Source organism: Gopherus evgoodei, chromosome 1 (assembly GCF_007399415.2).
Source record: "Gopherus evgoodei ecotype Sinaloan lineage chromosome 1, rGopEvg1_v1.p, whole genome shotgun sequence".
In the NCBI taxonomy this organism is placed as follows: domain Eukaryota; kingdom Metazoa; phylum Chordata; order Testudines; family Testudinidae; genus Gopherus; species Gopherus evgoodei.
The window spans coordinates 97,482,375-97,497,786 of record NC_044322.1 but is presented as its reverse complement, the minus strand read 5'-3'; the positions used below and the strand labels follow the sequence as shown (position 1 = coordinate 97,497,786).

General features: G+C 42.8%; 1 protein-coding gene across 1 annotated transcript in view; it reads left to right on the top strand.

The window, feature by feature from the left end:
- The window catches only part of STK24 (serine/threonine kinase 24), a 123,450-nt gene that overhangs the window by 73,465 nt on the left and 34,573 nt on the right, over positions 1-15,412 (top strand). Inside the window, 2 exon segments of the mRNA XM_030567737.1 lie at positions 1,601-1,709; positions 1,823-1,980. Coding sequence (XP_030423597.1) covers positions 1,601-1,709; positions 1,823-1,980 — 267 coding nt within the window.

Below are 15,412 nucleotides of genomic sequence, written 5' to 3'. Positions count from 1 at the left end.
GGACACAATCTCTGCCCATTCTGGCTAATAGCCATTGATGGACTTATCCTCCATGAAGGTTAAGTCCGAAGCTGACTGTGAAGAGTTACAAAGGGATTTCCGAAAACTGGCTGGCTGGGCAACAAAATAACAGATGAAATTCAATGTTGATAAATGCAAAGTAATACAGATTATAAAACCCTAATCTCAACTATAAAGGCAAAATGATAATGTCTAAATTAGGTGTTATCATTTAAGAAAGATCATGGAGTCATTGTGGATAGGTCTCTGAAAACATCTGTTCACTGTGCAGTGGCAGTCAAAAAAGCTAACAGAGTTAGGAACCATTAGGAAAGGTATAGATTATAAGACAGAAATATCATAATACCTCTATACCAATGCAAGGTACGCCCACATCTTGAATACCGCATTCAGATCTGATCGCCCTGTCTAAAAAAAAAAAAAAAAAGGAATTGGAAAAGGAACAGAAAAGGGCAATAAAAATGATTAGGAGTATGGAACAGCTTCCATATGAAGAGAGATTAAAAAGACAGGGACTGTTCACCTTGGACAGGGGGTCTATAAGATCTTGACTGGTGTAGAAAAAGTGAATAAGGAAATGCTATTTACTCCTTCACATCAAACAAGAACTAGGGATCACCCAATGAAATTAATAGGAAGTAGATTTAAAACAAACAAAAGGAAGTACTTCTTCAATAAGGCACCATCAACCTGTGGAACTTGTTGCCATGGGATGTTGTGAAGGCCAAAACTATAACAAGCTTAAAAAAAGAAATAGATAAGTTCATGGAGAAAAGGTCCATTAATGGCTATTAGCCAGGATAGGCAGGGATACAACATCATGCTTTGAGTGTCCCTAGCCTTTGTTTGCCAGAAGCTGTGGATGACTTGATGGATTACTTGATGATTGCCTGTTCTGTTCATTCCCTTTGAAGCACCTGGCACTGGCCAGTGTCTGAAGACCGGATCCTGGGCTAGATGGACCATTGGTCTGACCCAGTATGGCCAGTCTTCTGTTCTAAGATTGTAATAGCTGATGCTGTAATGATCTCTTTTATTACTCAAATTTAATTACGTAATATATACTAAAGTACATTTAGTAGTGCATTTAAAGGTGTGATAAATAATTAAAACTAGACTGCTTTTGAGAAATGAATAAAATACATTTTGATGTTAGCCTTATTTTTATTAGCATTTCAAGTTTCATTAATTCAATACATCTATCTCATTCATTAGTGCAAATTAGTTTTCCATGTCCACTGAAGGTAGAACAAGAAGTAATCAACCTAATCTGCAGCAAAGGAGGTTTAGCTTAGATACTAGAAACAACTTTCTAACTATAGGGATAATTAAGTATTGGAATAGATTGCCAAGCGAGGTGTAGTTTGGAAGAATACCTATCAGGGATGGTTTAGGGTATCCCTTGCCTCAGCACAGGGGAGGATGGCATAGATGACCTCTTGAGGTCTCTTCTAGCCCTATGTTTCTATGAATTCTTTGAACTTCGCCTTTTTAGTTTATTTTTCCTACCATTTCTGTCTCATCTCTGAAATTTGTAGTTTACAACTATTTACAAATATTTCTTGCATGTTTCTCCTAGTTAGAGCCTGGTTGTCTTGATGAAATCCAGATTGCTACAATATTGAGAGAGATACTTAAAGGACTCGATTACTTGCATTCAGAAAAGAAAATCCACAGAGATATTAAGGGTAAGTTATTTAATCATTTTTAAAAACATAGTTTTGGTTAAATGTTCAAACAGTAGAGATAAGGAAAACCTTTGAAACATCAAACCTTTAAACTGCCTTTTTTTCTTTGTTAGCTGCCAATGTTTTGCTGTCTGAACAAGGAGAGGTAAAATTGGCAGACTTTGGAGTAGCAGGACAACTAACAGATACACAGATAAAGAGAAATACTTTTGTGGGAACTCCGTTCTGGATGGCACCTGAAGTAATAAAACAGTCAGCATATGACTCAAAGGTAAGATTAGAATAGACTTTTCTATTTCCAGGCATTACCCAGAACCCCTTCCATTCCAATTTTATTTATTAGATAAACTAAATGCTTTGTGCAGGATATGAATTACAGGGTTGCAGTCTGAAGCCCACTTGAGCCACTTTCTGTACTACTGCTATTGCACTTAGGGTCTTTTCTTTTTCTTTTTTTCCCCCTCAGAACTACTCCAGTGACTTTACCTTAATTGTAAACATTTTTTTCAGGTAATAATACATAGTTCCATTTAAACTGACTTGAGCTGTGCTTTTGAGTTACCATACTATTCGGACACAGGTTTGAAAATTCATTGTAGATAAATGTCTGTAGAATTTGCCTGTAAAAAGTGCTGATCACACTCCAGACATTCTATACAAAGCAAGTGTATTATGTGTTGAACTGCGTATTTCTTTGTCTTATATCCAAAGTCTGTTTCCCCCAGTATGGTAATGATCTTGAAAACTAGGCTAATAAATGTTGTGCCAAATACAGATATACATTTTATCTGTGCAAATAAACTCCTTTATTTTCATTTACCTGGCAGTGCTCACCCTCTCCAGTATCTGAAAAGAGATGTAAGACCTCTAAACAGACAACTGGGAGAGGAAGGTCTCTGGCATCAAAATCCTCTAAGCTAGGGGTTGGCAACCTTTCAGAAGTGTTGTGCCGAGTCTTCATTTATTCACTCTAATTTAAAGTTTTGTGTGCCAGTAATACATTTTAACATTTTTAGAAGGTCTCTTTCTATAAGTCTATAATATATAACTAAACTATTGTTGTAGGTAAAGTAAATAAGGTTTTTAAAATGTTTAAGAAGCTTCATTTAAAATTGAATTAAAATGCAGATCCCCCTGGACCGGTGGCCAGGACCTGGGCAGTGTGAGTGCCACTGAAAATCAGTTTGCGTGCCGCCTTCGGCACCCATGCTATAGGTTGCCTACCCCTGCTCTAAGCATAGGCGTGAGAGTAGAGTGCAGCCAAAATCCAAGCACTCTTCTTTGGCAGGTCCAAAGCCAGCAATGTTGATTCCAGCCCTGAGGCAAGTAATGTCAAATCCAGGTCCTGAAGGGGCATCTGAACTTGACCACAGGGATCCGAGACCATCTTGGCACCGACCACATCAGAGGCATTTGTGGCAGAGATCTGCGGAACCTATCTGTGACGATGTCCTTGGCACTGCGGGAGACCGTGCCCCTGATACAGGCAGACAGAGGGTCACCAGTATTGTTGGTGCTGTAGTTGGCACTACAACAACCTCCATTGCCTCAGACGTCACGCCCATTGATACTGTTGAATGGGATTCCTGCAGTGTTGGCTGCTCTCCACTCTTTGCAGGCTCGGCACCAGTCTCTGACACCATGAGGAGCAGTTCCCCCTTGGTCAACAGAAGGTGATTTGTACTGCTCTGATTTGGAGATTGGCCAGTCACACTACTCCCCACTTACGTGTTACTTCCATAGGTTGCTTTGAGATCCTCCAACTGGAAGAGGATCAGGCATGTGGTCAGGGAATCACTGGGTCTTCCCACTGGCCCTTTTGGTACCCATGAGGATCCTCCCTGATTTCTAGGTCATACGTGAAGTGTTCCTGCTCTGTGATAGGGAAGTCTACTTTCTAGGCACCGCCTGTTCCTGACCCTGGCACCAGGCTCATTGTGGAGCAGGAAGAGATGGCTCAGGAGGATCCTGCTTGATAGCTAGCAGAGGAGGAATAGCTTCAACCTAGGCTGGCTTCATCCTCCTCTTTTCCTGATGAGGCAGTTTCCGTGGGAGGCATCTCACATCCTCCGGATGATTATAAAGCTTGCCAAGAGTTATTGAAGAGTGTTGCCTCAGGTTCATGGATCCAGTTGGAGGAAATTAAGGAATCCTCCCACTGCCTTATTGATATTGGTAGCTTTACCTGTAAATGAAGCAGTTTTGAAGTCCATTAAATCACTCTGACAGATTCCTTCATCCCATTTTCCAACCTCAAAAAGGGCCAAATGTAAATATTATGTTCCCTCCCAGGGATTTGAATGTCTATGCTCCCTACCCTTCCCCCCCCGATCCATTTCTCCTTTGGTGTCAGCGGCCAATGAAAGGGAGTTCCAGGGCAAACTCTCAAATCAAAGATCTAAAAAACTAGATTTATTTTGTAGAAAAGTTTATTCTAATATGGGGTTACAACTCAGAATTGCCAGCCAACAGGTGCTTTTGGGACTTTACAATTGTAAAGTTGGAATGTTTGCGAGTTCATATTAAAGTTTAGTGACATACTGCTGGAGGATGCTAGAATAGAGTTTTCCTCTTTATATGATGAGTGGAAATCTGGAGCGAGAACTTTCCTCCAGGCTGAACTAGATGCAGAAGATTCAGCTCCTAGGATCATCATGGCTTCTGCAGTTTCCATGCACAAGAGCTCTTGGCTGCAGGCCTGGGGGCTTGCACAAGAGGTGCAACAAACAATAGACCTGCCTTTTGTAGAGTCTTCATTTTTGTGGTGGAAGCAGACTCCAAGCTCCATGGCTAAAGTATTCTAGGGCAGCTTTAAAGTCTTTGGGATTGTATATTCCAGCCCTGTCCAGGAAACATTTTTACCTGCAGCAGACCCACTGTTACTCTGCCCCTGCTCCTTGTTAGGACCTGCAAAATAAAAAAAGTAGGGGATATAGAAGTAGACCACTTCCTCCTCCTGCATCTGCATCAATGCCTGCTCCATCTAAACAGCCAGGTGGTGCTAAACAGATGTTTTGATAGGTCAGTTGATGACACCACCTCACTTTCCAGGATGCCAGATTCTGTCTCCCTCATGTTTGCAAGCCATTTTTACCGCTTCCTCAGTGCATAGTCCTGGATTACTTCAGACTGATGGATCTTAAGCGCTGTGGAAGTGGGATGTACCATCCAGTTTATTTCTGCCCATCCCTTCCTGTTCCTCTTCAGGGACTACTGTCACAAGGAGCTTCTCCTCCAGGAGCTTCCTTCTCTCCTTCGTATAGGAGCTATAGCAGAGAGGATATTCCGTGCTCTCTCAAGAGGGAAATTACTGCTATTTCCTAATCCCAAAAGCAAAGGGACGTCTTGACCAATTTTAGACCTATGCCAGCGGAACAGATATCTCACAAAGATTAAGTTTCGCATGATCACCCTGGCTTCCATTATTCCCTCTTTGGATCCTGAAGGCTGGTGTATGCTGCCCGCAGCTTAAAAGGTGTCTTTTTTTGTGTGGTGATTTATCAAGGTCACAGAAAGTATCTCATATCTGTAGTGAGGCACTCTCATTAGCCCTTCTCCATGCTGCCTTTCAGCCTGTCAGCAGCTTCTCGGGTCTTTACCGTATGACGGTGATAGCTGAGTCTTGAGGAGTCTGAGTTCAAGTTTATCTTTATCTGGAAGACTGGCTAGTCTAAGAGGCTGGTCCAGGACTCAGGTACTGGTCAGTGTGTATCTCCCATCCAGTCAACATTTGAAGCTCTGGATCTACTGATCAATTAATAGAAATCTCTCCTTTGTCCAGTTTAGAAGACAGATTTTATAGGAGCAGTACTGGATTCTTCGCAAGAGCTTTCCTTCCAGACACAAAGTTCCAAACAATTTGATCTCTTGTTGCAGATTTCAAGGCTCACCCAATCACAGGAGCTCAAAACTGCATTAGGCTCCTGGGGCATATGGCCTTGTGCATACACATAGTCAGGTATGCCAGACTGCATCTCAGGAATCTTTAAAGCTGACTGTCCTCTGTTTCTTTTTTGCCAAGATGTCACCATCTGAACTCAATCCTGAATGTGCCCTCTTGAGTATTGACTTCTCTAGATTGATGGACAGACCCGGTCAGTGTATGTGCAGGCATTCACTTTGTTTGCCCTCAACCTTTGCTGGTATTGGTGATGAATGTGTCTGCCTTGGAGTGGGGGACTCATCTTGGTCCCCTCCAAACTCAAGAGTTTATGGTTCTGAAAGGACCAGTTTCTATATGTCAACATCCACTGGCCTGTCAGGCTTTCCTATCCCGGTCAATGTGTAACCTCAGAATCTGACATTACTGTATGTATCCCAGAACTTGATATTACTGTAGTTACTCATTTTTGTGTGTTTAGCTATTGATAGCTGGAAACTAAATACTATATAGCTGGAAATAATTTTAGGTTATGAAAGGCAAGGTTAAAAGCTCCTTGTTTGGAGTTTTGCTAATTAGAATGAAATACATTAACCAAAAAATTAATATACCATAAAAATAAAAGGAATGTTTGGACAGTCAACTTGGTTAAGTGTCTGTAATATATAAGTTTTATTGTTGTTATAACTAAAAATACTAAACATATTTTAATAATAAAAAATGAGTAGTTTGCTAAAATTAGGAAAATTAGTGGCCCACTAGGGGTCACTATGAGTTATGTGCTTTGCTTAAGTTAACTATAAAAAAAATTAGGCAAATAATAAACTTTGGAGCAGTCGAGAGAGCTTTTCTTTGGGTAAGGATCTGGCATCTAAACTCCTCTGCAGCTGGACAGGAGGAGGGCCCCTGGAGAGAAGACTGGTTGCTGATTCCTCATAACCATTTCAAACTTTGGGTAAATATAAAAGTTTGGGATGCTCTGAACCTTCTGCGACTGTGTGTGTGTGTGTGTGTGTGTGTGTGTGTGTGTGTGTGTGTGTGTGTGTGTGTGTGTGTGTGTGTGTGTGTGTGTGTGTGTGTGTGTGTGTGTGTGTGCTTGAAACCAAGTAAAAAAGTAGTAAAAGCACTCTTGTTTGTACCAATCATTTATGAGACAGAGGAGCTATGTCCCCATTGATTTGTTCCTGACACCGCATGGTAACAGATTTGGTGAGCCAGTTGCCAGGAGACGTGGAGAGGAGAGGACAGCTGGTACAAATGGTTTGCTGTGCAAGAGAGAAGGACGGCAGGGCAGTGTAGAAACCTGTAATTTCCCTGTGTCATAGTCCGCTAGTCAATTTACATATACATTCCGTTACTGGGACCCAGGGCTCAAGCTGGTGGCCTGGTCGAGTGAGAAATTATGTCAGAAGGAAAGGGAACATCTAGGAAGGAAGAACCATTGGAAATGGCTTTGGGAAAGAGATTGACTGATATATAGAAGCATGGGAATGGTCTTTGGAAGCCTGGAGTCTTCATCATCCCTGCGGTGTTCCTGCAGCTCTGTAAGTACATGGTAACAATGGTAGTAGAGAAAGAGAGAGATCAGTTAAAGGCAGAAGTAGAAGAGTTAAAGAAAAATAAAACTGAGATAGAAAAGTAAGTAGTCAGACGATAGTCAGACCCTCTGGGCAACAAACCTGACTCAGACAGCAAATATAGTGGCATTGCAGAAGCAGGTGTGTGACAATGAGAGTGTGTGTGTGATGGGTTGGAACAGGAGGTATTTAGATTTAAAAAGCAGACTGATAGAAGCAGGATTAGAGCATTACTAAAGGAATCCCAGGATAAGACCCTGGCAGATCACAGGAATGTAAAAGACAAGGTTGTGCTCTCAGAGCCATGTTGAGAGAGCAGAAGTGAATAGTGACAGTGGTTAGAGAAGTTGTAGTCTGTGTGTAGTCTGTGCTTTCCCTTCACCCCCTCCATGGTTCTTGTCACGCAGACAGAAAGCTGAAGACCGGAATTCCAAAGTGCAGGCAAGTGCAATGTTTATTAGGGTTCCAAGCAAGCATGTCCATAGCTGTACACACCAGCAGAGTCTGTTCTGTTTCCAACTTTTGACACTGCAGAGCATTTACCCCATGTCCCCATCCCAGTTCTGACACTGCAGAGCATTGCCTGTGTCCCCATTTCCACCTCCTTCTTCATAGCAGGCCCAAATATACCTGCAATGCTTGCCTACAGTCCCACCCCTTACAATTTATGGTCATATTCTGTTTTGGGGGGTTGTGGGTCTGGGGTCTTTGTCCCACCTCTTTTGCATTCCATGGGAGGAGTGATGAGTGAGGTTGTGCAAGGAATAGGCATTTCTTTGGTCTTGTAGAGTTTTTTTTTTTTTTTTGGGGGGGGGGGGAGATAGCTCAGTGGTTTGAGCATTGGCCTGCTAAACCAGGGCTGTGAGTTCAATCCTTGAGGAGGCCACTTAGGGATCTGGGGCAAAAATCAGTACTTGGTCCTACTAGTGAAGGCAGGGGGTTGGATTCAATGACCTTTCAAGGTCCTTTCCAGTTCTAGGAGATAGGTATATCTTTAATTTTATTTTATATATATACATATATTTATATATATCTCCACCCTTCCCATCCCCATTTGCTGCCCTCCCCCCCACTGGTTGTTTGACCTTGCCTTGAGATGGGGTTGAGGCAATCTTAAAGTGTGCTCATATATTACACTCCCACCATACCCTGTAACACTTTAACTGCTCTATCCCTTACCTCTTCCTATTATACTAACAAATCCATCTGGCCAGACAGGAGCAACACACACAATTTCTTTGTTCACACGCATTAGTAAAGATACAAGCGTGTCAAAGGTCAAACCCAAAATCCTATCCCAGGCTGACAAACAAGCCTATATAGTAACAGTCTGGGGATGGGTCAGAGAAGGACCCTAGCTTGTATCCTTCCTATTATGATTATGAGGATGATCTCCAAGAGCTTCTGGGCAGTCCCTGTATGATCCTTTGCTTGAAACACTGGAAGAGTTACGGAAGCCCTTGCCCATAGCCTCTATACTAAACCAAGGAAGGGAAGAACGGGTAGAGATCACGTCCTTCTCCCCTGACCAGGTCAGGGCAGCAGGGAAATCAGTTGGCCTGTTAAACCACAGAATAGACTTGGGATGGCTGGCAAGGATAGCTGGCATCCCCGGTCTTAACTCCGGCAAATGTGGTGGCAACGCCTACTCTCCTCTGAGAGCCAGTATAGGGGTTAGGGTAAAGGATCCCAGATGCTTTGGCCCAGAGAGCTCCACTTCTCTTGAGTCTATTAGATTTGTTGTTGCCTGTATTTTGAAGTTTTTCTAGGCTTAGGTTTCTCTTCATTCCGAAGTGGTTCTTTACATGCCTCCATTTACGTGTCCCCCCCCACTTCTTTCTCCGCAACCATCTCTCTCCCTCTTTCTGCTTCTTCTTTCTCCATAACTCTACTTTACTCTTCCACTTTTTCTTTTTCCACGATCCTTCCCCCGTTCACTCCCCCCTCCCCTGCTCTTTCTTTTTTCTTTTGCATTTTTGTGTGTTTTGTTTTATAAGTTAATGGTTAATGCCACAACTGGAAGTATTTTTACTGTCCTTGAAAATGTGATTGCCAAGCAATAGGAATGTTAACTGCTACTGATTCTAATTATTGCCATAAAAATAGTTGTTAAAAAAGTAGTAAATTAACAAAAAAGTATCAGGCCAAAAAGACTACTATTTATTTTCATGGCCAAAAGGGGAGCTGTGCCTCCGCATAAAACAAAACTCTAAAGCAGGGGTTGGCAAGCTTTCAGAAGTGGTGTGCCGAGTCTTCATTTATTCACTCTGATTTAAGGTTTCACGTGCCAGTAATACATTTTAACGTTTTTAGAAGGTCTCTTTCTATAAGTCTATAATATATAACTAAACTAGTGTTGTTTGTAAAGTAAATAAGGTTTATAAAATATTTAACGAGCTTCATTTAAAATTAGATTAAAATTCAGACCCTCCTGGACTGGTGGCCAGGACCCAGGCAGTATGAGTGCCACTGAAAATCAGCTTGCACGCCGCCTTTGGCACCCATGCCATAGGTTGCCTACCCCTGCTCTAAACGAAGGCAAGGGCCAAAGGGGAAGAAAAGAAAGAGAAGGGAGACAGGCCCTTCAAGCCCCTAGTTAGAGCTCCTAATCCCTGGTGGGTAGAAATTTTAAAAATGACTCTTAAGGTATAAGCCAAAGGAAAAAATAAATGGCTTGCCCACCCCAGAACTTTTGTTAAGGTTGGCTGTGCACAAAGGGAAGACCCCGAGTAAGCCTTCCACTGTCTCATCCTGGGCTCCCCTGACAGTGGAACATTTGGACATTGATGGGCGGCGGGGGTTTATGGTGGATTTTGAAGGAGGGGTGTTCAGACAGAATTTGTTGTTAAATTCAAGTGCCACTTACTCCTTAATACATACCCAGAATAAAAACCTGTTTGGACCTCTGGATGGAGTTAAGACTTTAAGGAATTTAATGAGGCAGGGGGCATTGTTCCCTTTTGCAGAAGGATTTTGTATTTGATGGGACAAAGAAAAATAAAAAGGCAATTGGCTTAATGGATTTGGGAAGAGAAGGGATCCTAGGCATTTATATTTTAAGGGAATTTAAGAGTGCTGGTTGATTTTCTAAAAGGGTCCTATGGGAAATGCCTCCTGGCACACCCTGGGAGCCAGTGGAGATTTCAGCAAGCTACCAGATAGCAGCCCTTAAGGCATCTAAAAAAAGGAAGCGGTCCACATGGCCCCCAGAAGTTCTAGCAATTGCAAAAACACACTGGTAGGTGTGGGTCAAAAATAAAATAAAATATGATAAAATTAAGGCAGAAATCCTAGTTATAGCCCCTGAGTCCCTACCCCAGAAGCAAGATAGGTATCCAATTGATGGGCTTTTAAGCCAAGGGATTTTAGTGGAACATTCAAGCCCCAATGATGCTGCCTTTTGGCTGGTCCTTAAAAGTGATGGGAGAACTTGGAGCCTGGTAGTTGATTTCTGCCCCCTTAATCGGGTGACGCCACCGATGGCCCTCATAGTGGCTAAGCATCAGGAGGTGATGGCCTCTGTTGTAGGAAGGGCCCCGTGGTTTTCAGTTTTGGATTTGGCCAGTGCTTTCTTTGCTGTCCTTTTACATCAGGAGAACTATTACAGATTTGCTTTTACCTTTCAAGTTGTGTTATGCTGGGGTCCCCATGGGCTGGAACAGTGCCCCTATTATTTGTCATGTCCGTGTAATCAAGATGTGGAATGGAATGCCTAAAAAGAACAGTGTAATTTCTTATGTAAATAATATCCTGGTTGCACTTAGACCAGGAAAAAAAAATAGAGGTATTAAACAGGGCGTTACAAAAAGTTCAAGAAGTTTAAAGTTTGGGATTTAATGTAAGCCCCCCAAAAGCCCAATTGTGCTCCCAACAATTAAATTACCTTGGAGTAACTCTGAGACAAGAGGGGCATTCCCCTGACCAACAGAGAGGAGGGCTGATTCTGAAACTCCAGACTCCCACAAATGTAACTGCTCTTAAATCCTTTCTGGGAATGATTAATTTCTCCCAAAATTTTATTAAGGAATTTTCAAAAAAGGCAACCATACTGCATAAATTATTAAAAAGGGGGTGGGGAGTAAAACAAAACTGGGGCCCTCTGCAGCAGGAAACCATGATCCACTTAAAACAGGCCTTGGTTCAGGCTCCAGCTTTAGCATATCCCTGGGTGGGATAGCCATTTGTGCTGCAACTGGCAACTACTGAGAGGGGTATGGAAGCTGTACTAAGAAAGAACCATGGTACAGGGTTAAAATTAAAAAGCTTAAATATTAGCGTGGGAATGAGCAAGAACTGGCAAAGTATCATGTTTTGGGTTACAAATGGTCTATGCTGGTGACTATGAGAATCCCTACCACTTCGGTGGCAACAGCACCATCATGTATGCACAAGAGGCTAGTGGGGGAGCAGATTTGTTAGTGGGAGGAATTGGAGGTTGTGCAGGTGGGTTCAGTTGTTGCTGGGTGGGAACTGACAGGCTGTTATTTAATTGTAGTAAGCCCAAGTGCATTCACTTGTGGAGTGAAATCCCGAAGCAGACAGTTCCGGGAGAAAAGCCAGTTCATTTTAGGCTGAAAGAATCCCTTTCAACCCCAAACACTGGTCGAAAAGGTCTGAGGGAGGCAAAACAGCAAATAGTAACAGCAAAAGGGGAATGGAAAGTTCCCTTGCCCTGCACTTTGAAGTTCTGAAAAAATTTATAATAAAAAATGTTCAATTAAGTAATGCCTTAATAAAATAATTATTAACTTGCAGCCCAATATAATACAAAAATCTCTTCCAACCCCCCCATGAAATAAAAGGTATAAAAATATAAATTCTAAAACCACCTATTATCAATTTGCTTGGGGCATATGTAGTTCAGAGCAATGTAAAAGAGTAATTAGTAATTAATCCAACCTACACTCTAAAAAAGGTTATTGTAGCAAATAGCTCAACAATCAAACCCCACTGCAAAAAGTTTGTCCCCAGTCATTACATAGGGGCTAAAAAAAATTAAATTAATCTTCATAATGTGCCCAGACCCCGCAAAGACCAGGCAAAAAGGGACATATTAAAAGCAATTGGCACAGGGGTAGGAGTTCCTAATAGTGCAAATAAAATAAATGCAGAGGGGCAACACCTAAAAATTTATCAACACCTCTGAGGGTATCCTTAAATCAGCTAAATTCCATACAGGATAGGGTGGCAATTCCAAAAAAAGGACCACCTCTGCCTCTTGCAGGCTGTTGGTGCCCTCTGGGGTAATGCAAATATAAATTATTAATATGGTAAAGGACATAATATAAGGTATGAGTTGAATATTCCCATTAAAAATTAGAAGCATAATTTAAAAAAATTCCACCCAGATTAAAAAAAAATTTGCAATCCTGGTAAAAAATGGTAAATTTTACCTATTAAAAAATATCTGGGAAAATCACTGTATTTGTCTTGCTTATGTCAAAAGCAAAAATAAAATGAGTTTCCTGCATTTTGGATTTGGGTCTTAACGTTAATCAGATAGTAATAAAGCCCATGAACCACAAGGTGTGGGTAACAAAAAAGGCCCCAAAATAAAAAACAATAAAATTAAAAGCCTGCTTAAAAAATTAAATATAAATGCACTGTGCAGCCACAAAATATATATTTAAAAATAACAAAAAGAAAGACATTATGCCATTAATCCATTTGCAAATAAATCTATAATTGTGTATGTGGATAATAATTGTGTGGCCTGGTCTACACTATGCATTTAAACCGATTTTAGCTGTGTTAAACCGATTTAACCCCGCACCCATCCACACTACGAGGCCCTTTATATCGATATAAAGGGCTCTTTAAATCGGTTTCTGTACTTCTCTCCGACGAGAGGAGTAGCGCTAAAATTGGTATTACCATATCGGATTAGGGTTAGTGTGGCTGCAAATCGACGGTATTGGCCTCTGGGAGCTATCCCACAGTGCACCACTGTGACCACGCTGGACAGCAACTTGAGCTCCGATGCACTGGCCAGGTAGACAGGAAAAGCCCCGTGAACTTTTGAATTTCATTTCCTGTTTGGCCAGCATGGAGCTCTGATCAGCACAGGTGACCACGCAGAGCTCATCAGCACAGGTAGCAATGCAGTCTCCTAAGAATCGAAAAAGAGCTCCAGCATGGACTGCACGGGAGGTACTGGATCTGATCGCTATATGGGGAGAGGATTCAGTGCTAACAGAACTCCGTTCCAAAAGACGAAATGAAAAAATATTTGAAAAAATTTCCAAGGCTATGATGGAAAAAGGCCATACCAGGGACTCAGTGCAGTGCAGAGTGAAAGTTCAGGAGCTCAGACAAGCCTATCAGAAAACCAAAGAAGCAAACGGAAGGTCCAGGTCAGGGCCAAAAACATGCCGCTTCTACGCTGAGCTGCATGCAGTTCTTGGGGGCTGCGCCACCACTCCCCCACCCCGTCCGTGGATTCCGAGGTGGGGGTTGTAATCTCAACCATGGCTGAGGATTCTGCGGAGGGAGAAGATGAGGAGGAGGAAGAGGAGGACGACCTTTCAGAGCGCACACAGCACTCCATTAGCCCCAACAGCCAGGAGCTTTTTGTGACCCAGATGGAATTACCCTCCCAGTCCTCCCAAGCCACTAGCCCAGACAGTGAAGCCATGGAAGTGACCTCTGGTGAGTGTACCTTTGTAAATATAAAGCATGGTTTAAAAGCAAGCGTTTTTTAATGATTGATTTGCCATGAGGGCTTGGGATGCATTCACGGCCAGTAAAGTTACTGGAAAAGTTTGTTAACATGTCTGGGGATGGAGTGGAAATCCTCCAGGTACATCTCCATGAAGCGCTCCTGGAGGTACTCCAAAAACCTTTGCAGAAGGTTTCTGGGCAAGGCAGCCTTGTTCCGTACACCATGGTAGGACACTTTACCACGCCATGCATGTGGCAAGTAATCGGGTATCATTGCATGACAAAGCCTAGCTGTGTATGGTCCCGGTGATTGCTGGCATTCAAGAAACATCCGTTCTTCATCTCGCTGTGTTATCCTCAGGAGAGTGATATCGTTCATGGTAACGTGGTTGAAATTCAGGAATTTAAGTAAGGGGACAGAGATGGCCATTCGTACTGGGCTGTTTGCCTGTTGCTTAAAAGAAATCCTTCGTTGCATGTAGCCAAGCTGGGGGAGGGAAATAGTGCTGAGCTTTTTCACGTTTGGCTATCAGGGATCTTCCCTGATACCAGCCACACGGTGGAGGTGGGGGAAAGGGGGTGATTAGCAGTGATCTTCCATGATCCCGGCCATGTGGTGGGGGGAGGGGTAAAGCGATCATCCCACAGAATTGGAGGGGGTGGTGGCTTCTGCTGCTGCATGTTAACAGGAAAGAAGCATCACTGAACCGGATTTGCTTGGTTTTTGGGAAAGGAGGGCACCGTGTATATGAAGGCTGCGGAAGCCAAAAGACAGTGGCTTACCATGGCCTCATGCAAGCTGAATTCTGATGCCCGGGCCTGCGTCTGTGAGATCTGCAACACCAGAACCGCAGGCGCTCAATATTAAGATGCAAAATGCGACCTTGTAGTGAGATCACATGTGCTATGTAATGTGAATAGTGTTGTTCACTGTGAAAGAGTATAACCATTGTTCTGTAAAATGTATCTTTTTAAATACTTCTCTCCCTTTTTTCCCTCCCTCATGCAGCTGCACATTTTTCAAGTCTCCCTACTCCATCCCGAAGGCTATCTCAGATAAGGCGGAGGAAAAAGAAGACGCGAGACGAAATGTTCTCGGAAATCATGGAAGTGACCCGCAATGAAAGAGCTCATCTGAATGAGTGGAAGGACGTGGTATCAAGTTACAGGAAAGATGCCAGTGAACGTGAAGACAGTAGGAACACTCGAGATGAGAGGTGTAGGCAGGAAGATCAGCGGTGGAGGGATGCAACGCTTGGGCTGCTGCGTGATCAAACTGATATCCTCCGACATCTGGTGGAGCTTCAGGAAGAGCAGCGGGGTCACAGAGTGCCGCTGCAGCCCCTGTGTAACCACCCTCACCACTCGCCATGTTCCATATCTTCCTCACCCAGACGTGTAAGAACGCGTGGGGTAAGGTTTCGTGCCCGCCCGCTCCACCCTTGTGGATAGCCCAACCAAAAGGCTGTCATTACATTGAAATGTTTTTAGTAGCCTTTTCCTTCCCTCCTATCCTCCTCCCAAACCACACCTGGGATACCTTGTCAGTTCTCTCCCTCTTTTTATAACGATTTTTTAATAAAGAA